Genomic DNA, 25,705 nt, shown 5'->3' with positions numbered 1-25,705 from the left:
AACACTCAAGAAGCTCGACAGGACAAAGCAGCCCGCTTGATTGGCACCCCATCCATCACCCTAACATTCACTCTCCACCACCGGTGCACCGTGGCTGCAGTGTGTAACATCTACAAGATGCACTGCAGCAACTCGCCAAGGTTTCTTCGCCAGTACCTCCCAAACCCGCAACCTCTACCACCTAGAAGGCGAGGGGCAGCAGCTGCATGGGAATACCACCACCTGCATGTTCCCCTCCAAGTCACACACCATCCTGACTTGGAAATATATCGCTGTCCCTTCATTGTCGCTGGGTCAAACTCCTGGCACTTAACGGGATACAGAACCGGTTTATACCTGAGGGGCAAGAACTCTACTTGCCAAAAAAACAAAACATTGGACAACTAAAAGAGGTAAGGGTCAGTATAAGACATAAGGAAAGGGCATACAAAAAGGCAAAAAATGGCACAGATCCTGGTGAATGGGAAAGATACAAAGATCAACAAAGGGTTACAAAACAGATAGTAAGAGCTACAAAAACAGAGTATGAAAAGAAACTTGTCAGGGATATCGAAACCAATACGAAGAACTTTTATAGTTATATTAAGAAAAAGAGGGTGGTCAGGAGCAGTGTTGGCCCCTTAAAAATTGAAAGTGGGGATATTGTCATTGACAATGGGGAAATGGCAGACATGTTGAATAATTACTTTGCGTCAGTATTTACAGTAGAAAAAGAGGATAGCATGCCGGAAATCCCAAGAAAACTAATATTGAATCGGGGACAGGGACTCAATAAAATTAACATAAGTAAAGCAACAGTAATGAAGAAAATAATAGCACTAAAGAGTGACAAATCTCCAGGACCAGATGGTTTCCATCCCAGGGTTTTAAAGGAAGTAGGTGAGCACATTGCAGATGCCCTAACTATAATTTTTCAAAGTTCTCGAGATTCAGGAACCGTCCCTCTAGATTGAAAATTGCACGTCACTCCCCTTTTTAAGAAAGGAGAGAAAGGGAAACCAGGGAATTATAGACCAGTTAGTCTAACATCGGTTGTGGGGAAAATGCTGGAGTCTATAATTAAGGATAGGGTGACTGAACACCTTGAGAATTTTCAGTTAATCAGAGAGAGCCAGCATGCATTTGTGAAAGGTAGGTCAAGCCTGACAATCCTGATTGAATTTTTTGAAGAGGTGACTAAAGTAGTGGACAGGGGAATGTCAATGGATGTTATTTATATGGACTTCCAGAAGGCATTTGATAAAGTCCCACATAAGTGACTGTTAGCTAAGATAGAAGCCCATGGAATCGAGGGAAAAGTACGGACTTGGTTAGGAAGTTGGCTGAGTGAAAGGCGACAGAGAGTAGGGATAATGGGTAGGTACTCACATTGGCAGGATGTGACTAGTGGAGTCCCGCAGGGATCTGTCTTGGGGCCTCAATTATTCACAACATTTATTAACGACTTAGATGAAGGCATAGAAAGTCTTATGTCTAAGTTTGCCGATGACACAAAGATTGGTGGCATTGTAAGCAGTGTAGATGAAAACATAAAGTTACAAAGGGATATTGATAGATTAGGTGAATGGGCAAAACTGTGGCAAATGGAATTCAATGTAGGCAAATGTGAGGTCATCCACTTTGGACTAAAAAAGGACAGAACAGGGTACTTTCTAAATGGTAAAAAGTTAAAAACAGTGAACGTCCAAAGGGACTTGGGGGTTCAGATACATAGATCATTGAAGTGTCATGAACAGGTGCAGAAAATAATCAAGAAGGCTAATGGAATGCTGGCCTTTATATCTAGAGGACTAGAGTACAAGGGGGCAGAAGTTATGCTGCAGCTATACAAAACCCTGGTTAGACCGCACCTGGAGTAATGTGAGCAGTTCTGGGCACCGCACCTTCGGAAGGACATATTGGCCTTGAAGGGAGTGCAGCGTGGGTTTACTACAATGAAACCGGGACTTCAAGGGTTAAGTTATGAGGAGAGATTACACAAATTGGGGTTGTATTCTCTAGAGTTTCGAAGGTTAAGGGGTGATCTGATCGAAGTTTATAAGATATTAAGGGGAACAGATTGGGTGGATAGAGAGAAGCTATTTCCACTAGCTTGGGGATTTTAGGAGTAGGGGGCACAGTCTAAAAATTAGAGCCAGACCTTTCAGGAGCGAGATTAGAAAACATTTCTACACACAAAGGGTGGTAGAAGTTTGGAACTCTCTTCCGCAAATGGCAATTGATGCTAGCTCAACTGCTAATTTTAAATCTGAGATAGATAGCTTTTTGGCAACCAAAGGTATTAAGGGATATGGGCCAAAGGCAGGTATATGGAGTCAGATCAGTCATGATCTTAATAAATGGCGGAGCGGGCTCGAGGGGCTGAATGGCCTACTCCTGTTCCTATGTTCCACTCCCTACCTAACAGCACTGTGGGAGAACCTTCACCACACGGACTGCAGCGCTTCAAGGCAGCGGCTCACCACCACCTTCTCAAGAGCAATTAGGGATGGGCAATAATTGCTGGCCTTGCCAGCGATGCTCACATCCCCCTGAATGAATAAAAAAAATTGCCAGTTCCTGCACCTCAGGAAAGCAATTTGTGGTCTTCCAACCGAAGGGTGCAAATCAGTAGGTAAATCTGTCAATGTTGATATTCTGCTAGGCAAAGATCATAAGGCATTTTTTTTTCTTATCTGAAAATTGGACATTTTTCTTTTTGCCGATTTCTCATTCTCTTCCCTCCATCACCCGCCACCTCCTGAAGGCACCGGCACTGCTGGGGGATTGTTCGATAAGTGTTAACATCCTCCCGTAACTTGCCCAAGTGACCTTTCTTCACATCGCAGACGAGATAGTGAAAGTCAGCAGGCTATTCCACCACTTTGGACATCACAGCTGAGTCCGACTCTCATCAGCTGATATCCATAAAGGCCCTTTGCAGCAGGAGGGACTGGACTGTGATCAGAAGCAGGAATCTTGACTGTTTTTCCTCCTCGCTAGCCCAGGGACACCAAGACCAACTGCAACTGTTCTAGTTTTAGTTGAAATCGGTTAACCGAGCAAAAAGCGGTTATTTTGAACCTGCTACCTTCTGATGTGTGTTTGATGGATCAGGCTGTTAAAGACCCCGTGGCACTATCTGATGAGCAGGGAGCTCTCCCAGTATCCTAGATGACACACCTTCCTCAATCAACACCACCACTGCAGAATAATTAATCATTCATCTCACTTCTGTATATGTGATCTTGCGGAGCACAAGAGTGACTGCCACATTCACCTACACAACCATCATTGCACTTCAGAAGCAATTTACTGTATGTCAAGAGCTTTTGGATATTTGACACTCATTTTTCTTCACTGCACTGAAGTATCGGCCTAGATTACGCGCTGAAGTTTTAGAGCGGAATTTGAAACCACAGCTTTCTTTTCAGTGAATCAGATGACCACATAAAAATATGCATAACTTTATCTAGTGTGCACAATCCTAAATGTATCTTGGGATTAATTAAAGCACATTTCTGCTTTGTACTCAGTGTCCTTTGAGATAATCGGGAATGCAAACAATCCAGATTTAACTTTAAGCTCTAATTTTCCTCTAAGTGAAACAAACCAACAAGATAAATTAACATTTGGGTTCAAATGCATTACTACCTCCCCCTCAACTTTCACTTTTTCCAACACATCCCAAGCGCTCCTTCACACAATACTAAAAGCAATCGTTATCTGATTGGCCAGCCTCCAACTGCTATTGTGGAAACAACATCTCGCTAACAGGAAGGGGAAGTCGCGCAAAGCAGTGTATATCAAAGGAAGTGGATGGAAAAACAAGAGCATTGAGCTCTGGACCATTTTCATCCTGCCCGATCGTTATCTCTCCGCACAAACACAAACGCGGCTAAACTCACACTCTGTCGAAGATAAACACACGGCAGAGAGACGAGTAAAACACTCCTGCTGCATCACCATGCCTTCAGACAGCAGATCTGCCCTCATTAGAAGGCTTGTGTAAATGTATGTGCTTTCTACACACCCTGCCTGACTCTGCACAGGCAACTTTTCAGGGATTCTCAATCAGTGGCAGTTCCAAGGATTCAGTTTACATGCTGTTTGTTCAAACTGCAGCAAATCCAACATGAACCCTAACAAGGAGGTGCTTGGACCTGCAGCTTTCAAAATCCAGAGACACAATAAACATTTATAGCGTCAGAAAGGTGATGCAATTGCATTACTGATGACACCTCTACACATTCCTCTTCCTTTAAAACCTGGCATGGTGTCAGGTAAGATCCCTCACCAGGTGAGAACACCCTTGTGAACAGGATGTGAATGCATCACATATCCGCTCCAGCAGGGTGACCCGACTGCTCCAGCACTGCCCTTCCTCTCCTCTATCACCCTGCCAAAACTAGGCACTCCATCTGCCTGGCTGACAAAAAAAAAATCAATCTTATTTTAGTCTGGCCGACTGATCTTAGCAACAGCTGGAAATGGAAGTGTCCAGCCGTTTGGAATACACACCGCCTGTGTGCAAGGGAATGTAGAGCTCCTTTGCTCCATATTATATGCAGAAGAATGATGTACAATATGCACACCAATACCAAGGTCAGCTCCATAAATCTGCCCGGGAGTCGATCCAGAGCAGCCCGGTGCCGGGAAGCCACATCATCGGCTGAGGGTGGACAGCACCCAGCTAATAGACTGCATTCGTGGAGTTGATCTATTGAGATATAAATTTAATGCTTTTTTAAAAAAAGTTTTTAAAAAATCGGGTGCTTTGAATAAAAAGTACCCGTCCCCCACAGAACTTCCTTCCCCTTTAACTCTGATATTTCTACACAATTTGCTCTTTCTGCAAGTTACACGAATTGACTACGACTTGTGAAACAACTGCCAATAATTAGGAAACTGTTTTGGTTGCATCACAACTTGGGTCTTTGATAGAAGATGAGCAGGATACTTCCCTGTGCTATTTACAGGAAATCAAACAATAATCTGGTCAGGGTTCACTCACTGGCCGTTTTTAATGTACTGTTCAGGTGAACACTGGCTGGGCACCACAAAAAAAACTTGCCTGACATCAGGCTTCTGACTATTGGAGATAGCTATGGGCATTTGGATCCCCAAATTATTTTGCCTCCAAACTGTTTTCGAATTAAATTGCACTGGTGTCGTTTTGAGCTTCAAAGCAAAAATTTGGATTTCTTTTTCACATTGCAGGCCTGGGTAACAAATGGTTTTAAAAGATTGAACAATTTGCACGCTCACACGCATTTCACTGGTGAGTGTCACGGACATTTGGACACAGCCAAGCTTGGCAGCAGTTCCTAGGAACTGGCGGGCGGTACACCAGCTGCATCTCAAGCCTCTCCTTGCACAACTGAACATACAGATAAAACTCCGCCAACAAAGGGAAACGTTTCTCAACGTTCACACCACAAAGGTATAAAATTAAACAGATGTTTAGAAAATAAAAGCTCCACTGACGTCTCAGTGGGTCAATGCACCAACTGGAGCAAACAATCCAGGAAGGTCCTGGGTCTGAGCTGAGCGAGCTACCCTCAGCTGTGGCAACAAGGGTACTACAACTGGCTCAGAGCCCCTGGGTTAGGGAGGAGAAAAAAAATCCAACTGGATTCCTGCTCTTTATTGTGATCCAGCAGCCCAATCTGGAAAGTGCAGAGGCAAATTCGGGTTCGGGCTCAGCCATGTGCCCTCTCCATGGTCAACATTTAAGACTAGGTTAGATCGGTGGCTGAAGGAAATGGGGAGGAGAAAAACCAACATGGACTGGTTAGGGCAAATGGCCTGTGTCCATTTTGTAATTTCTATGTGAATTATATGTGCAAATGGGATCCTGGGCTTTATAAATAGGGACATAGAGTACAAAAGTATGGAAGTCATGATGAACCTTTATAAAACACTGGTTCAGCCACAACTGGAGTATTGTGTCCAGTTCCGGGCACTGCACTTTAGGAAAGATATGAAGGCCTTAGAAAGGGTGCAGAAGAGATTTACTAGAATGATTCCAGGGATGAGGGACTTTAATTACGTGGATAGACTGGAGAAGCTGGGGTTGTTCTCCTTGGAACAGAGAAGATTGCTAGGAGATTTGATAGAGGTATTCAAAATCATGAAGAATCTAGACAGAGTGGATAGAGAGAAACTGTTCCCATTAGCGGAAGGGTCAAGAACCAGAGGACATAGATTTAAGATGATTGGCAAAAGAACCAAAGGTGACATGAGGAAAAACTTTTTTATGCAGCGAGTGGTTAGGATCTGGAGTGCACTGCCTGAGGGGGTGGTGGAGGCAGATTCGATCATGCCCTTCAAAAGGGAACTGGATAAGTACTTAAAGGGAAAAAATTTGCAGGGCTACAGGGAAAGGGTGGGGGAGTGGAACTAGCTGGATTGCTCTTGCATAGAGCCGGCACGGACTCGATGGGTTGAATGGCCTCCTTCCGTGCTATAACCTATGATTCTATTAGTCTGCCAATTATTTGTTCCCATGCTCACATGCTGGGTATTTAGACAAGGTAATGGAGAGTCGGGTATCAAATAATCTGCATCCCATTTCAGGAGGAGGAAATAAAATAGTTAGGGAGCAGAGGAGGCAAGGGTGAGGTGGGGGGTGGTGGAGAGAGAAAACAACTTCAGTATCTGTGAGGGACTGAACGATCTTTAAGGTGTAACTGTCCGCCACAGTCTGAGATTGTGCAAAAGCATCATTTTCGCCAGCGGTTTCATTAAGAGGACATTTATCCAGGGGGGCTGTAGTCAGTACAATATTCCTTGTACCTAAAATCCTTTCCCCTCATCACCTTCACTAGCCATCTAACCTTGACTAGGCTGGGGTGAATTGGGCTGAAGTCTTCCAACAGAAACATCTGCTCCCCATCTAAGTTGCTGGACCACTCATTTTCGTTCTCCATAAAATCCTGTCTATGTAAGCAGTACCTTCATAGAACGTGCGCGCATTGTAAATGCACCCTCCCTTGGTTTCACACCCTTGCTAAATAAGACACTCTTTATAATCCTACATTTCTACTTTCCAAGGGCATTTTGCACAAAGCTTGGTCTAAGTACAGTCAATAAATTCTTCTACTGGCACACATCCAGGAATTTCACAGACTACCTTTACCAGCTCAGCTACATTCCTAGAAAATACCCACCGCATCCCAGAATCAAGCAGAATTTAATGAGACGTTCAAACACCTCTTGCATTTTGCAACCTGATAGTAAGCTACACTGAGCCAAAATGGTCCAGACTCAGACCCTGCTTGCCACCAAAAAGCAAACCTTCACGGAGCAAGGGCAGTTTTTGAACAGGACTGCCTGCTTTTGCCCAGTCCAAAATCTGACAGAGAGAGGGCATTGTAAAAAAAAAACACAAATTGTATGTCCTGCATGAAAAGTGTCTGCTTGTGTGAGTTTTAAAGGCAGCTCTTGAAAACTGTGACAGTCTTAATTTTGGTCATAAGAATTCCCAAGCAACTATGCCCGAGACGGGACTGCCCGGTTCAAAACTTGCAGTGTGGCCACCATAGGTTTGGAACCACCACATCAATACAGCCCCACTGTGGCATATGCCAGAAGTAAAATTTAAACTTTTAACACTTCGATTCCCAGACCATTGGTTTTAGAACTTTTTAGAACTTATTTCAAAACTTAACGTTCAAAAAAAAAAATCTACTAATCTAGTCTAGCTCAAACATCGACAGGATTAGCACACAGAATAGGCTAGCAAGCTATTAGCCTATTCCCATAGCACTTCACGGCAACTCTGCTTAACTTTTAGAAAAGAAAACGGATCTAAAGTTATTAAGTAAATAGTTCCTGGTGCTGGATGTGGAGCATTCCAGCAAACCCTCTGGTTACAGGGCCTTACTTAGGTCTCGTTACTTTTACTGTAAGAGCTGCTTTAACATTCTTTCAAATTGCTGAAGATCTGGTACTCACCAACAGAGAGGTGCCTGCCCCGTGAATCTGGTGGCTGGTAGATGGTGCTGAGAATGTCCCCCACTGACTGAGAGGCCTTAATGCGGACCTGTTTCGGGACAGTTGAAGAAGCTGGTGATGTCTAGGATTGGAGAAAGGGAGTTAGATCTTCATGCCCAAGGTTCATCATTTCCATCTTTCAACTATGGCAATGGCAGCAGTGTCAAACTCCCGACGGATCTCGGGTTGCCAATGCTGGTTGGATGTATTCCTGTGGGTTTCATCACAGCCTTGGTCTCCAGCCATGCCGCCCCCATGCTCCCGCCTTTAGTCGCCCAACATGTCCATCCTCTCAGCGCACCCTCTTCCGATGCCAATTGAAAAGCGAACAGACTCCATTACCCAAATGGATGATTCTTGACTGTCAAATAGCCTTTGCTCCCATCTCCAAAATTTTTATAACTAATAAACAAAAGTGTTCAAGGAAAGTGGAAAAAAAAAACAAATCTTTTTTGATGTCCCTATGATTTTTCTCCCGGGTGTTGCTCGCAGCAGTGCCCTGGAGATTAACCTTTAATTCCTGGAGAATCCAGGACAATCCTGGAGGGTTGGCAACCCTATACAGATCCCAGTCTGATCGCTGTGGGAAGGCACAGCAACTGGGACAGGCGCTTGTTCATAAGGAAAAGTTGAAAAACCGTCTCTCGGCTGCTTTGGCTGCCGGAGCCTCGTGGGGAGGACAGGCAGAGATGGTGTGTGGTGCGGAACACAGAGACAAACCAATTTGGAGCAAGTCTTGCCCTCACTCTCCTCTTCCCCACCCTCATAAAAAAATGGCAACGGGGAAAGCCTGGCAGCACTTGCTGCTCCACCAGGCCTTGGGGCAGGGGGGGGGATCCACCAAATGGATTAAGTCAAAAACCATTCGTGAACCAGTTGGGTTTTTATGACAAACCAAAAGCTTCAGGGACACTTTTATTGATGTCAGCTTTTTATTTCCAGATTTTAAAAAAATAAAATTGAATTCAAATTCTAAACCCACCGTGATTGGATTTGAACTCCCGTTCTCTAGATATTAGTCCAGCATCCTGGATTACCAGTCCAGTAACATAACCACTACACCACCATACCCGGCTGATGTCCCCTGTGGTTGGTTAACCTGCAGACAGGAACTGTCTAGGCTCACACATGAAGAATGGTCACTTGGGTGAGATAATGGAGGTCAGCTGATACCTGTGGAACTAGAAAGAGCTAGCTCCTCCAGGAGAGAAGGGAAGGAGATTGGAAAAACAAAATAAAGTGCTAGGCAGTTTGACCTGGAAACACTTCGCTAAAATGAATTTTTAAGCTGTTCATTTATAAGCAGGTCTTTGGTGGAAAAGCTGATTTGAATGAATTGAGAGACTCCAATCACCATGACACCCAAATATCTGAATGCTGTGTTTAAACTGGATTGTCATTTCTATGATAGTTTAAATTTGTTGCTTAAGATTAATTGTGTGTAATTAGTCCAGCCCTAGTAATTGCAGTGAATACCGGCATTGTGTTTTACTGGCACAAACTGGTCCAATCTTAAACCTGTTAACACAAGAGAAAGTGACGATCAACAGTATGGGATTAAAAACTACAGTGCACTCATTCTTGCTACGTATTATTTCCTGAACTTGTTTTTATTCCAGGGATAAAACTGGGACGATATATTGAAAAAAATGTGATTAGTCATCAGCTGTTGGTGACGTTATACTGGGGCTGGCACAGATTGCCAATGGCAGAGAGTTTACGGAGAGAAGCTTAAAATAAAAAGCGTCTCTCTTCAGAATTCACATCACAGTGCCCCAGCAAATGTGCCTTTCTGTGCTGAACAGGAAGTGGGAGCTCGGAGCAAAACAGTGGCTTCTGTGAAAACCTGCCGTGTGTTTCTACATTACTCACAGCACAAGGAAAAAACAGCCAGCAATCTGAAACAAAAAACGCTCTCACATCTGGCATAGGCCAACCTGCGAGTTCTGAAGGAAAACAACAAGATCAAGCAACAAACCCTTGGTCATTGCTCACCAAAACTTTATTAGAAAGACAAACATTTATTGGGCTTCAACTTGGACGCTAGTGGAAATGTAAACATCTGCTGTGTAATTTTGTCAGTAACATTAGCACATGTAACACTTGGCAATGCAGCAGTTAAGATGCAACATGGAGAGGGGGGAAAGGTTCAAGTCCTAGGGCCTGCATGACTCCCAAACCCACTGGTGCACCTGGCATGAATTCTATCCACTTACAACCTGGACCCACAGTGGAAATTGATGTCACTGCAACAAGGGGGAGGGGAGGGGGAAGCGGAGGAAGAAAATGTCTCAGAAAATCCATTTCCTCAGTGTGAGGCGGTTGACGAGGGACACACTGTGGAGGCACGGGAAATGCAGACTATGTCCAAATGAACAACGCAACTGATGAGGGACTTCAGTTATGTGGAAAGCCTAGAGAAGCTGGGATTGTTCTCCTTAGAGGGGAGCTTTAATAGAGATGTTCAAAATTCTGAGAGGTTTTGATAGAGTAGATAGGGAGAAACTGTTTGCACTGGCAGGAGGGTTGGTAACCAGAGGATGCAGATTTAAGATAATTAGCATAAGAACCGGAGGGGAGATGAGGATTTTTTTTTTAAGAACGCAGAGTTGTCACAATCTGGAATGCACTGCCTGAAAGGGTGGTTGAAGCAGATTCAATAGTAACTTTCAAACGGGAATTGGATATATACATGAAAAGGAAAAATTTGCAGGGCTACGGGGAAAGAGCAAGGGAGCGGAACTAATTGGATAGCTTTTTCAAAGAGCTGGCACAGGCACAATGGGCCAAATAGCCTCATTCTATGCTATATGATTCTATCCCGATATCTATGGGATTAAAAACTAGTCTATGCAACGGTACAGCAGGGCAGGAAATTAGCGGTGGTCTGTTTCGCTGTGAGGGCAATCATTATTCAAACAGGCGGATCATCCACAAGATAGCTGGATGGCTTGCTCGCTTAATGTCAGTGCAAAAGGTAGCCGCATGCAGCTGGGCACTCATCACCACCAGCATGCATGGGGAAAGACGCCTCACCAAATGAGGCTTTCCAGCAAGTGACTGAGAATGTGGACGGACTGGCAAATACAGGCTGCCCTTCACAAATCTCCCGTGCTCATCTGTTGTGGTGCTCCACAATAATGAGAGTTTGCAGGCAACGACCCTAACAATGAGACACTAAAATGGGTTTCTAAATTTAGTCAAAATACCCTGAATTGACTGAGATCCTTCAAATATGTGGTGAATGTTTTTAAGTGCTACAAAGTTACCACACAGCTTTCCTAGATCCTTCATCAAGCAAACTTTATGACCGTCATCAGTCTCCATTTCATTTAATTCTGCAAGCCATTCGCATTGAATGCGGTGTGGTTTAAAATTAAATTGAAGAATGGTTTGTCCTTTAACTTAGTGAGTAACGGCCTGCGATAGCACCAAGTCAAAAAGACCAGAAGGTTCCAGGGTCCAGCCCTGGGCGTGCTGAGCTGGCTGTCCTCAGCCAGGGAAGCAATAGAGACTGCAATAAGTCTCAGCCATCCTGGGCTAGGAAGGGGAATAAAGCTCATCAGCCAGGGCTCCTGCTCGAAAGTGTGCACGTGTGTATTTGTGCACACATATGTGTCTGTATCCAATTCTTGCCTCTCACGCATCCCCGATTTTAATCGCTCCGTGGCGGCCATGCCTTCAGCTGCCTAGGTCCTAAGCTCCAGAAATCTCTCCACCTCTCCTCCTTTAAGACACTACTTAAAATATACCTCTTCCTGTCCTAATATCTCCTTATGTGGCTTGGTGTCAAATTTTGTTAGATAACGCTCCTGTGAAGCTCCTTGGGATGTTTTACTACGTTAAAGGTGCAAGTTGTTGTTGCATATACATGCATGTGTGTGTACACGCACAGAGGAGGGGGACGAAGGATGACAGTCGGCTGAGGACAGGATAGGGTGATGGTCTCCCAATCGAATAGCCTACTGACATTCACTATCCTGTGCTCACTGATCTATAATGGCTCCCGGTCCGGCAACGGCTCGATTTTAAAATTCTCATCCTCATGTTCAAATCCCTCCATGGCCTCGCCCCTCCCTATTTCTATAACCTCCTCCAGCCCTACAACCCTCCGAGATCTCCATGCTCCTCCAATTCTGGCCTCTTGTGCATCCCCAAATTCCTTTGACCCACCATTGATGGCTGTGCCTTCAGCTGCCTCAGCCTGATGCTCTGGAATTCCCTCCTTAAACTTCTTCACCTCTCTCTCCTCCTTTAAGATGCTCCTTAAAACCTACCCTTTTGATCAAGCTTTTGGTCACCTGTGCTAATATTTCTTCATGTGGCTCGGTGTCAGATTCTGACTGCTAACGCTCCAGTGAAACATCTTGGGATGTTTGACTATGTTAGAGGCGCCATATAAATGCAAGTTGTTGCTGTTGTCTAAACGCACATATGAAAAATAAGCACTTGGATAGGGTACTGGCGCGCTCTTATCCCAGAAGGAATCGTAGCTGGTATGAGTCAGTGCTTTCAGAATGCATTAATCAGTAATTGTGGGAGATATGAGAGAACAGGGACACAGTAAACATGGTTTTTATTGCTGCTGGTTATTGAACAGATCGGTGGCAAGTGTCATTTCATCAGGTTGGTGGCAAGGGATAGAGATTGCAAACACATTTGTAACTGCAAGAGATTGTAAACCACAAGCAGCTCTTCCAAACGGTGCAAATTCCAGCTACGTGCTGATAAAATGTTGTTTATTTTGAAGGAAATTCTCCAGGATTAAGTCCTACAATGTGGTGCTTTCAGTGAGTATGTTGAGGGGGGGGGGCTTGCTGGAAGCAAGGTGAGTTGGCAGCATGTCACGTTTGCTGCCCTACGAACAATTTTCCCGGGACCTTCCTTGGAGCTGCATAGCTTGCACAATGCTTTGTTTTTAAAAACTGAAAATGCAAAAGAATAAAATACACCATCAGCCAACACAGCTTCTCCCACACTGTTTTTGTTTAAAGCTCTTTAGAACTATGTGAGAAGCTCTTTAGTCCAATGTAAAAAATCACTTGAAGAGCAGCCAGAGCAGAAGTGGGAAGGCAGGCAGTCGTGCCGCGGCCAAGTTATTTTGCACGGTAAATTGAAGCGCGGAGCCAGCCAGTGTCCATACTAGTAGGAGCTCCGAACTTGGAAGGTTTAGGAATAAATAAAACCCACCAGATGTGCTTGGGAGTAAAGTTGACTTCATCCGTTCTAGTAGCAGTCAGTAAAGAGTTTAACACCACATGATGTGATTTTAAGTGAAGCGTGCGTGTGTCTGGACGCATCTCTTGGTGTGCCTATGCGGGGGTGTGCATGTGTGGGGGTGGGTTGGGTTTAAGGGTGCAAGACAACACTTGCATTCATAGAATCATTGAAAGGTTACAGCACGGAAGGAGGCCATTCGGCCCGTCGAGTCCGTGCCGGCTGTATGCAAGAGCAATTCAGCTAGTCCCACTGCCCTGCCCTATCCCCATAACCCTGCAATTTTTTTCCTTTCAAGTACTTATCTAGTTCCCTTTTGAAAGCCAGGATTGAATCTGCCTCCACCACCCCCTCGGGCAGTGCATTCCAGATCCTAACCACTCGCTGCGTAAAACAGTTTGTCCTCATGTCACCTTTGGTTCTTTTGCCAATCACCTTAAATCTATGTCCTCTGGTTCTTCACCCTTCCGCCAATGGAAACAGTTTCTCTCTATCTATTCTGTCTAGACCCTTCATGATTTTAAATACCTCTATCAAATCTCCTCTCAACCTTCTCTGTTCCAAGGAGAACAACCCCAGGTTCCCCAGTCTATCCACATAACTGAAGTCCTTCATCCTTGGAATCATTCTAGTAAATCTTTTATGCACCCTCTCTAAGGCTTTCACATCCTTCCTAAAGTACGGTGCCCAGAACTGGACACAATACTCCAGTTGTGGTCGAACCAGTGTTTTATAAAGGTTCAATATGACTTCCTTGTTTTTGTACTCTATGCCTCTATTTATAAAGCTCAGGATCCCATATTCCATCCAGAATCGCTCGTCTGACTACAGCACAGAAATACGAAAAGAAAGAGGCACAAAATCGCCTGAGAGTTTTCATTTAATTCGAATGACCTGTGAAAGAAAAGACAGAAACTTGCCCGCATCTGCTTGCTTACTTGCTCAGCAGATGGGCCATGTAAAATTAGTGAACGGACTGAACTGAACCGAGCTCAAGGAAATCAGGTAGCTGTGCTGGAAAGGTTCTGCCACATCACATCCTCTGCAAATAACTGTGGTTGACTGGCTCTGCCAGTCTGCTACATTCCCTGCTCCTTCCCTCTCTCCCCCATGAGGCCCTAAGGGATGCACAGTGGACAATGTTATAATGCTGACCTGAGATGGTTACCTAATGTTATAAATGATATGCTTTCTTTAATTTTTGTTTTAAAAGGGAGAACTGCTCGCTATTCAAGTTACTGCTGAACATTCCAGATAACTGACTCCCACAATTGTTTTCCTGCTTTTATTTATTTAAGGAGTCAGGTGCTCCCAAAGCGAACTGCTCACCTTGAGGACCGGGGAACATTAACACTTACGTGGTTTTTCTCCTGAGCTACAAGCAAGATTTTCAGGCTTTTCATGTTAAAGCTTCGATCCAGGAGGTCGACGGCTTTGTCGAGATCATCTTGGCTTCGTAATGGAATCAATAGCTGGGAGCAAGAGGGAGCACAGAACCAAACTAAATCAGTACTAAGCGTACGCAGTCACACAAAGGGGAGCAAAAGTAAGCGTGACAACCAGCAAGAAAACGGAAAAAAGCAGCAAACTCAGAGTCAAAGTACCGTAGAACCTCGGTTATCCAGTATTCCATTATCTGCACCCTTGTTTGTTCTCAAGGTTGTTTGAGAGAGTCCAGTTTACATAACCGCAGTTGAGCGCTTGAAACTGAATTTTCCCCAACCTTACGGATCCAAATCCAGCAACTCGAGGAGTTATCTGGGTGTGCAGTAACCAGCAGAATTCACAGTGCAGCTCAAGGTTTAAGCTTTGGCATAGGCAGTGAGGGTTTCTGGGCCAGGAGGCCAGCAACAGTCAGGACTTCCAGCATCTCTTTTCCCCTAAGAGTATCTCATTTTTAAAATGGAAAAATGTAGGTTTTATCTGCACATGCTTGAAGAGATAATCTAAACACAGCAATCAGAAGTTAAAACCTCATACGTTAAACTAAGTATAGGGGGACTCTCCACCGTCCAATTTCTATTCACCAGGTGAATAATCAAGATTCCACTGCACAAGAAAAACTCAAGACCAAGAAAACCGAAGATAAGGAGCAGAAACTGCATGACAGCCCAGACAAATCTTTATAAATCCTAGTCCATTTAGAGATTACATTTTCCCAGTTGGTTGCTTTTAATATTTCTACAACTGAACAAAAACCTAGAGATTTAACATTCAACTGGTACAGCTGCCATGATACAGTCGGCTGTGCAGTGTAGCTGTTTCCATGCACTATATTACCCACAGAACAAGTACCAGGTGACTCTGCTCCTTCAGGTGACTTGTGTTCCTTACAACAATTGATGACACCTGCCTCGACAGTACTTTAAACCCTGCTACAGCACCCTCAGGTACAGAATTGATCCACTGTGTTCTTACTGGCAGCTTTAGCTCACCGATGGCCATTTTACTGCAAGGAGATTAGCAACGAAGGCAGACGTTGGGCATTAGAGGATTCTTGCTTGAAATTGCTGGGTTAACCCTTAGACTCATGATAGATCCAGGGAAATTCCAGTCTCCCAGGACTGACCAGTTTTGTTTATTGTTTTGTAGCATGCTGACAATATGATGATGTTACAATAATAAATGATTCCTGGTGTTTGAGTAGCTTTATTACTGTAATAGAGTCATAGAGTCATAGAATTATACAGCACGGATAGAGGCCCTTCGGCCCATCGTGTCCGCGCCGGCCATCAGCCCTGTCTACTCTAATCCCATATTCCAGCATTTGGTCCGTAGCCTTGTATGCTATGGCATTTCAAGTGCTCATCCAAATGCTTCTTGAATGTTGTGAGGGTTCCTGCCTCCACAACCCTTTCAGGCAGTGAGTTCCAGACTCCAACCACCCTCTGGGTGAAAAAGTTCTTTCTCAAATCCCCTCTAAACCTCCCGCCTTTTACCTTGAATCTATGTCCCCTTGTTATAGAACCCTCAACGAAGGGAAAAAGCTCCTTAGTATCCATCCTATCTGTGCCCCTCATAATTTTGTACACCTCAATCATGTCCCCCCTCAGCCTCCTCTGCTCCAAGGAAAACAAACCCAATCTTCCCAGTCTCTCTTCATAGCTGAAGCACTCCAGCCCTGGTAACATCCTGGTGAATCTCCTCTGCACCCTCTCCAAAGTGATCACATCCTTCCTGTAGTGTGGCGACCAGAACTGCACACAGTACTCCAGCTGTGGCCTAACCAGTGTTTTATACAGCTCCATCATAACCTCCTTGCTCTTGTATTCTATGCCTCGGCTAATAAAGGCAAGTATCCCATATGCCTTCTTTACCATCTTATCTACATGTTCCGCCGCCTTCAGGGATCTGTGAACTTGCACACCAAGATCCCTCTGACCCTCTGTCTTGCCTAGGGTCCTCCCATTCATTGTGTATTCCCTTGCCTTGTTAGTCCCTCCAAAGTGCATCACCTCGCACTTTTCCGGGTTAAATTCCATTTGCCACTGTTCCGCCCATCTGACCAACCCATCTATATCGTCCTGCAGACTGAGGCTATCCTCCTCGCTATTTACCACCCTACCAATTTTTGTATCATCAGCGAACTTACTGATCATACCTTTTACATTCATATCCAAGTCATTAATGTAGACCACAAACAGCAAGGGCCCCAGCACCAATCCCTGTGGTACCCCACTGGCCACAGGCTTCCAGTCACAAAAACAACCTTCGACCATCACCCTCTGACTTCTGCCACTAAGCCAGTTTTGTATCCAAAGTGCCAAGGCACCCTGGATTCCATGGGCTCGTACCTTCTTGACCAGTCTCCTGTGGGGGACTTTATCGAAGGCCTTACTGAAATCCATGTATACCACATCCACTGCGTTACCCTCATCCACATGCCTAGTCACCCCCTCAAAAAATTCAATCAAATTAGTCAGACATGATCTTCCCTTGACAAAACCATGTTGACTATCCCTGATTAATCCTTGCTTCTCCAAGTGGAGACTAATTTTGTCCTTCAGAATTTTTTCCAATAATTTTCCTACCACTGATGTTAGGCTCACTGGCCTGTAGTTCCCCGGTTTTTCCCTACTCCCCTTCTTGAATAATGGTATTACATTAGCGGTTCTCCAGTCCTCTGGCACATCCCCTGTGGCCAGAGAGGTTCTGAATATATGTGACAGAGCCCCCGCAATCTCCTCCTTTGCCTCACACAGTAGCCTGGGATACATTTCGTCCGGGCCTGGGGATTTATCCTTTTTTGGCCTGCTAAAACCGCCAATACCTCCTCCCGCTCGATGTTAATATGTTCGAGTATATCACAGTCCCCCTGCCGTATTTCTATGTCTACATTGTCCTTCTCCATAGTGAAAACAGATGCAAAAAATTCATTTAGAACCCCTCCTACATCTGCCGGCTCCACACACAGATTGCCATTTTTGTCCCTAATGGGCCCTATTTTTTCCCTAGTCATCCTCTTACCCTTAATATACTTATAAAACATTAGGATTTTCCTTTATTTTGCTCGCCAGTGTTATTTCATGGCCCCTCCTTGATCTCCTAATTTCTTTTTTAAGTATCCCCCTGCACTTTTTGTACTCCTCTAGGGCTTCCTCCATCTTTAGCCTTTTGTATCTGCCAAAAGCCCTCCTTTTTTTCCTAATCCATTCTCGTATATCCCCTGACATCCAAGGTTCCCTGGAGTTCTTGGAACCACGCTTGACCTTTACGGGAACATGTTGCCATTGTATGGTCTCAATCTCCCTTCTGAAAGACTCCCATTGCTCCGATGCGGATTTTCCTACAAGCAGCTGATCCCAGTCCATTTTGGCCAGATCCTGCCTTATCCTATTAAAATCGGCCTTCCCCCAATTTAGAACCTTTATTTCCGGCCCCTCCCTGTCCTTTTCCATGACCACCTTAAATCTCACCGAATTATGGTCACTCTCTCCAAAGTGCTCACCTACTAGCACTTCTTCCACTTGGCCGGCCACATTCCCTAGAATTAGGTCCAGTACCGCCCCCTCTCTTGTAGGACTTTCTACATGCTGGCTCAAAAAGCTCTCCTGGATGCACGTTAAGAATTTTGTACCCTCTAAGCCTTTTACACTCTGAGTATCCCAGTTAATATTGGGGAAGTTGAAATCCCCCACTATTATTACCCTATTATTTGCACAATTTTCTGAGATTTGCCTACATATCTGTTCCTCTATCTCCCCCTGACTGTTTGGGGGCCTATAGTACACTCCCATCCAAGTGCTTGCCCCCTTTTTGTTTTTAAGCTCCACCCATATGGCCTCATTAGAGGAACCTGCTAATATATCATCCCTCCTTATGGCAGTAATTGATTCTTTAATTAATATTGCAACCCCCCCTCCTCTTATACCTCCCCCTCTGTCTCGCCTGAAGATTCTGTACCCCGGAATATTGAGCTGCCAGTCTTGCCCCTCCCTCAACCATGTCTGTGACAGCAACAATATCATACTCCCATGTGTTTATCAACACCTTCAGTTCATCCACCTTATTCGCAAGACTCCTTGCATTAAAATAGATGCCATCCAGCCTTGCCCTCACATATTTGCAAAATATTAAACTAAAAATAATTAATAATACACAAATTGTGCTGTTCATTCCTATTTTCCCCCCATTCTATCCTCTCATCAATTTACATTTATCTAAAGCACCACGTTAACAGGACTCAGGGCATCTTATAAGGCGGAAAGCTGGAAGTGAAGGAATGTTGGGGAGAGGGAGTGAAATAACGCATGGTTGAAACAATAGGTGTTTAGGAGGCTTGAAGTCAGGGAGAGAGGGAGAAGGGCAAAATGTATCCAGAACCAAGGTCCACAGGGCAGGGGATTAATGGTTGAAAGATCATCTCCAACACTGGAGGGGAGAGGACAAGAGAACAAAGGAGTAATGTGGAGTCGGAGGAACAGAGTGCAGGCTGGAGATTTCCCAAACAGGGTAGGGCAAGGCTGTGAATGAGCTTCAAAATGACAATGAAGATCCTGAAGTGGATTTGCTGTGGTACAGGGAACCAGTGGAACTAGGCAAGGCTGGGGGCGACTTTGTGTAGAGGATGACTCGGATGCTAAGCTTTGGATTGACTGAAGTCCTTCCAGGGTGAAAATGGGGAGACCAGCGCGGAGAGGATTTGAGAAACCAATCTTCAAGGTAATGGAGGCATGGATGACTGTGTCAGTTAGGCTAGGCCTTGCCGGCCGACCGTGGGGTCAATAGCTCAACTTGGAGTCAAACAGAGACTGTACTCTACTGGGCTCTGCCTGAGTGAGGAGCCAGGGAGGTGGATGGAGTCCGTGCCAAAGGGACATAGGTAGTACAAGGGCCAAAGTGGAGTTATAGGAAGTTATAACTCATCCAGAACTTCTTGTTGACAGGAAGTTTGGTAACATAGCAACAGTCCTGGAGTCAAGAATTGTGAGGCAAGATAAAGTTGAGTGTCTGACATCCATGTGGAAGCTGATCCCACAATTGCATAAAATGTTGTTAAGGGTCAGTTGGAGAGGAGGAGTCCCAAGTATGGAGAGGTGAACATACAGGAAACTGTTTTGAGGAGATGTAGTGACTGTGCTGGGGCAGGAAGGAGTGGAACTATGAGGGAATGGTGTGACACAAGGGAAATGTGCAGGAGGTGGTTAAGGAGAATTGTGTGGCCAACAGTGTCAAAGGCAGTGGAGAATCATAGAATCATAGAAAGTTACGGCTCAGAAGGAGGCCATTCGGCTCATCGTGTCTGTGCCAGCCGAAAAAGAGCTATCCAGCGTAATCCTACTTTCTAGCACTTGGTCCATAGCCCTGTAGGTTATGGCACTTCAAGTGCACATCCAAGTACTTTTTAAATGAGTGGAGGGTTTCTGCCTCTAGGATGTTCAGGATAACGAGAAGAGCAGTGACTTGTGGTTGAAATCACAGGACGACATTGACCAGAGTGGTTTTGATGCTGTGGGTTGGTTGTAAACTGGACTGTAAGGACTCAGTGGGAGCCTGAGTGAGATGAACATATAGACATTGAAGCATTCAAGAACCTTGAATGGAAGCATTAAAGAAGCACAGTGTAGATAGGATAGTGGCTTAGGAAGATTAAGACATCAAGGGTTGGCTTTTTAAAAGGGGGGGGTGGGGGGGAGAAGGGGGAAGTGCGTGATGGCATCTTCAAAAAGGGTGGGAATAATGCATGAATAAAGAGAGAGGCTGATGAGGAGAAAATGGGTGATAAGATGTTGGATTGAAAGGAGGTTGAGAGAGCAAGTGGCGAAGTTCATGGACGAAATTATTCTTATGACATCTCGGGGCAAAGGGGGAAAATTCCAGAAAGAACTGGGAATCTCGAGGGAGTGGCAACGAGGAGACAGAGGCAGCCAGGCTCAACACTGGAAATAAAAGCGATTAAGAGCCTTGAACACAGCAAATTACCTCATTGTTTGTGTAGTTTAAGTCCATTTGCTGCCCAAACACGGTCTTGACTTTCTGGTGCAGTTCTTCATATTTGACTGGACGGCTGAACTGTATGATTCTGACAATGGGACAAAGAACACAAACAAATCAACACAGTGCAAACTTGGATCGTTTCACATTCAGCAGCAATAGGTAGCTACAGAGCACGATCAAGAGTTCTGCAGGGACTAGTTGTAGGGCCCCCACTGAATCACCATTTTGCAACACGGGGACCAGAACAACATGAAATAATCCAACAGGACAGCTTCCACTTCTATATTTTTTTAAAATACTTTTTATTTTAAAAATGCACTAATAGTTAACATAGACGAAATTGAAACTGTACAAAACATCAAAACATCCAAATAGTGACCTCAAACTAATCCAGTTTTGGAATGCTCATTGCATCTCAGAGAATGTTTGTTTCGCAAGGCAGAAATGTGGACGCCAAGCAGAAAAACGAGGAAAAAGAGGACCTTCAGGGACACGAGAGGCGAGCTCAGAGATATGTGGCAACGAGTCATTTCAGGACCTCTGAGAGGAAAGGGAGGAACTACACTGTCTTTTTAAACAGTCAAACTAGTTGTATAGAGTGTAAGTTTGCTTATTGCACAGTAAAGTATCTTTCTACTTTTATACATTATTATATCCATTTTGGACAGTAGGCATTGTCTGTAGTCTGTGTCTAACACTATAGTATTTTTCCATCTTCCATATCCCACATATGCTCCAGAAGGCCATTTACCACAATCAGGATTGACTGTTAGCCATAAGCTACACTAATAGAGAACAAAGGTTTAGGTTTCAAGTTATAAGTGACCTGGTAAATGTGAGGACTCACAATTCTAACAGGAGTTTCTTTACCAAGATCATTAGCTCTTCCTTTAGGAGACCGAGCAACTGTACCAACAGAGGAGTGGAAAGGAAGAGTCACAGAAGTTATTTTGGGACAATTGTAAGAAAATATAATTCTGTTGGATCGGATGTTAGACTAAAAAATTTAAAGAGGAAAATTGGGAAGGGGGGGTGGGAGAGAAGATGAGGCCGGATGAATGGAGACAGAAATGGGCAGAATCAGGATTTAAGGACATGCAATGAGCAATGCAGGAGTGCGGGTTAAACGGAGAGAAAGGAAGCAACAGATGAAGTGGTTATCTCAGAATGTGGAAAGCTCAGAATCTTTGGGTTTATTTGGACATGGCTTAAGAACATAAGAAATAGGAGCAGGAGTAGGCCAATCGGCCCTTCGAGCCTGCTCCGCCATTTAATAAGATCATGGCTGATCTGATCCGAACCTCAAATCTAAATTCATGTCCAATTTCCTGCCCGTTCCTCGTAACCCCTAATTCCCTTTATTTCTAGGAAACTGTCTATTTCTGCTTTGAATTTATTCAATGATGTAGCTTCCACAGCTTCCTGGGGCAGCAAATTCCACAGACCTACCACCCTCTGAGTGAAGAAGTTTCCCCTCATCTCAGTTTTGAAGGAGCAGCCCCTTATTCTAAGATTATGCCCCCTAGTTCTAGTTTCACCCATCCTTGGGAACATCCTCACCGCATCCACCCGATCAAGCTCCTTCACAATCTTATATGTTTCAATAAGATCGCCTCTCATTCTTCTGAACTCCAATGAGTAGAGTCCCAATCTACTCAACCTCTCCTCATATGTCCGCCCCCTCATCCCCGGGATTAACTGAGAGCTGCCTCGAGAGCAAGTATGTCCTTTCTTAAGTATGGAGACCAAAACTGTATGCAGTATTCCAGGTGCGGTCTCACCAATACCTTATATAACTGCAGCAATACCTCCCTGTTTTTATATTCTATCCCCCTAGCAATAAATGCCAACATTCCGTTGGCCTTCTTGATCACCTGCTGCACCTGCATACTAACTTTTTGATTTTCTTGCACTAGGACCCCCAGATCCCTTTGTACTGCAGTACTTTCCAGTCTCTTGCCATCAAGATAATAACTTGCTCTCTGGTTTTTCCTGCCAAAGTGCATAACCTCACATTTTCCAATATTGTACTGCATCTGCCAAATCTCCGCCCACTCACCCAGCCCGTCTATATCCCCCTGCAGGTATTTTATGTCCTCCTCACTCTCTACTTTCCCTCCCATCTTTGTATCATCTGCAAACTTTGATATGTTACACTCGGTCCCCTCCTCCAAATCGTTAATATAGATTGTAAAGAGTTGGGGACCCAGCACCGACCCCTGCGGAACACCACTGGCTGCTGGTTGCCAGTCCGAGAATGAACCATTTATCCCAACTCTCTGCTTCCTGTTAGATAACCAATCCTCCACCCATGCCAGAATATTACCCCCAATCCAGTGATTCTTTATCTTGAGCAATAATCTTTTATGTGGCACCTTGTCGAATGCCTTCTGGAGGTCTAAATACACTACGTCCACTGGTTCCCCTTTATCCACCCTTAATGCTTATAATGGCAATGGACGGAACTCCACCAATACAGTCAGGAACCATGAAGTCTTGGCTTACGTCTGAGCATTCTGAGAAAAAAGTATACTTGGAGGTATGGAAAGACTCACCAACCTCAAGATGTTTACCTTGCAGAGTACTGTTGAGGTTGACTCTTATAAAATCCAATCTCGCCCCACTGAGAGGAATGCCAAGATTGTTCCAGAGGGGTAAATTAGCAGAATAGTATGGTATATTAAAAGGATGACAAACATCTTGCTAGACCTGGAATGAGGCCTAAACCAGCAGTCAGGATTGTAAGGACAAAGAAAAGGGAAGGTGGGATACCAGCACCAGCACTGCTTCCAGCCTCACCTTCTGCTACTTGGAGGGTTTACGTATCAAGATCTATATTTTATATGCCATTTAGTTTCATCCTGGGTCAAATTAAATCTCAGGGGACTGTATTAGATTGATATGTGACAGTCAGTGAGTTATTGTACACGTATGTAATAACTAAAATCACAAGGAAATCCTTAAATTTTAAATCACCAATGTTTATTGCAGAACTTCAATGACATATTATGTTATTACCATATATAACAGTCCTAGCCATTATTCTGATTTCATCACCTCAGCTTGACTTAGTTGATAGCACTCTCTCTTCTGAGTCAAAAGAGAGAGTGCTATCAACTGGGTCCAAGCCCTCATATCTAGGACTTTAGCACATAACCTTAGTTGACATTGACTGAGGTACCATCCTTCGGATAAGACATTAAACCGAAGCCCTATCTGCAGGGCAGAGATCTCAGAGCTGTAAGGCTGGAGGAGATTGCAGAGATAGGGAGGGGTGAGGCCATGGAGCAATTTGAAAACAAGGATGAGAATTTTAAAATTGAGGCGTTGCCAGACCGGGAGCCAACGTAGGTCAGTGAGCACAGGGGTGATGGATGAACGGGACTTGGTGCGAGTTAGGGTATGGGCAGCAGAGTTTTAGATGAGCTCAAGTTTACGGAGGGTGCAAGGTGGGAGGCCAGCCAGGAAAGCATTTGAATAGTCGAGTCTAGAGGTAACAAAGGCATGGATGAGGGTTTCAGCAGCAAACGAGCTGAGGCAGGAGCAGAGGCAGGCGACGTTACAAAGGTGGAAGTAGGCAATCTTGGTGATGGAGAGGATCTGGGATCGGAAGCTCAGCTCGGGGTCAAATAGGACACCAAGGCTGCGAGCAGTCTGGTTCAGCCTCAGATAGTGGCCAGGGAGAGGGAAGGAGTCGGTGGCTAGGGAACGGAGTTTGTGGCGGAGACCAACGGCTTCGGTCTTCCCAATATTTAATTAAAGGAAATTTCTGCTCATCTAAGACTGAATGTTGGACAAGCAGCGTGACAAATCATAGGCAGTGGAGGGGTCGAGAGGTGGTGGCGAGGTAGAACTGGGTGTTGTCAGTGTACATGTGGAACCTGTGCATTCGGATGATGTCGCCGCGTGGCAGCATGTAGATGAGAAATAGGAGGGGGCCATGGGTCGATCCTTGGGGGACTCGAGGTAACTGTGAGGAGCTGGAAGAGGAGCCATTGCAGGAGATTCTCTGGCTACGAATGGATAGATAAGAATAGAACCAGGCGAGGGCAGTCTCACCCAGCTGGACAACAGAGGTGAGATGTTAGAGGAGGATGGTGTGGTCAACTGTGTCAAATGCTGCAAACAAGTCGAGAAGGATAAGGAGGGCCAGTTTACCACACTAAACACACCATTACCCCAGTGTACCAACACTGTACACACCATTACCCCAGTGTACCATACTGTACACACCATTACCCCAGTGTACCATGGCTGTCCAAGGTTTACATTTAGCAGATTTTGATTTTAGCAACTCTACAGGATTACCAGTTTTATCGGATCCTCATCTGGTTATGCAAGCCGACTGTGAATAGCACTAATTCACTAAACTTACTGTGAGGATCAGATACACACATTCTCTCCTACCACCACACCCCCACACCCTCCTGAAAAACACACATTGCTGAACTATCTTTCACACTGTTAGCTATGATTCCTCCTGCAATTACATAAGAACATAAGAAATAGGAGCAGGAGGAGGCCATACGGCCCCTTGAGCCATTCAATAAGATCATGGTTGATCTTCGACCTCAACTCCACTTTCCCGCCTGATACCCATGTCCTTTGATTCCTTCAGATTCCAAAAGTCTATCGATCTCAACCTTGAATGTACTCAACGACTGAGCATCCACAGCCCTCTGGGGCAGAGAATTCCAAAGATTCACAACCCTCTCAGTGAAGAAATTCCTCATTTCAGTCCTACATGGCCGACCCCATATCCTTAAACTGTACCCCCTAATTCTAGATTCTCCAGCCAGGGGAAGCAGCCTCTCAACATCTACCTTGTCAAGCCCTCAGAATCTTATGTTTCAACGAGATCACCTCTCATTCTTCTAAACTCGAGAGTATAGGCCCAATGAAAGTGTATCTCGGCCCCATCCTCTGCTGCTCTGGTAAAGGGATAATTACTGTGGATTGCGATCATAAAGTACAGAAGAAAAATACCAATGATCACGCTGGTATGCACCAACTGTGCCAACCTCAGCCACCAAAACCTCTAGTTATTACTGGCTTCTTGCAAAAATGCTCCTAG

At 44.8% G+C, this 25,705-nt stretch overlaps 1 protein-coding gene across 1 annotated transcript in view; it reads right to left on the bottom strand.

Moving 5' to 3' along the window:
• The window catches only part of map3k3 (mitogen-activated protein kinase kinase kinase 3), a 146,900-nt gene that overhangs the window by 79,213 nt on the left and 41,982 nt on the right, over positions 1-25,705 (bottom strand). Inside the window, exons 5-7 of the mRNA XM_067969120.1 lie at positions 20,617-20,716; positions 14,553-14,666; positions 7,939-8,059 (exon numbers count right to left, since the gene is read on the bottom strand). Of these exons, the coding sequence (XP_067825221.1) occupies positions 7,939-8,059; positions 14,553-14,666; positions 20,617-20,716 (335 nt within the window). The remainder of the gene's footprint in view (positions 1-7,938; positions 8,060-14,552; positions 14,667-20,616; positions 20,717-25,705) is intronic.

This window comes from Heptranchias perlo, chromosome 30 (assembly GCF_035084215.1).
Source record: "Heptranchias perlo isolate sHepPer1 chromosome 30, sHepPer1.hap1, whole genome shotgun sequence".
Classification (NCBI taxonomy): Eukaryota; Metazoa; Chordata; class Chondrichthyes; order Hexanchiformes; family Hexanchidae; genus Heptranchias; species Heptranchias perlo.
Note: the sequence above shows the minus strand (reverse complement) of the source record. Positions and strands in the feature narration are given on the sequence as shown.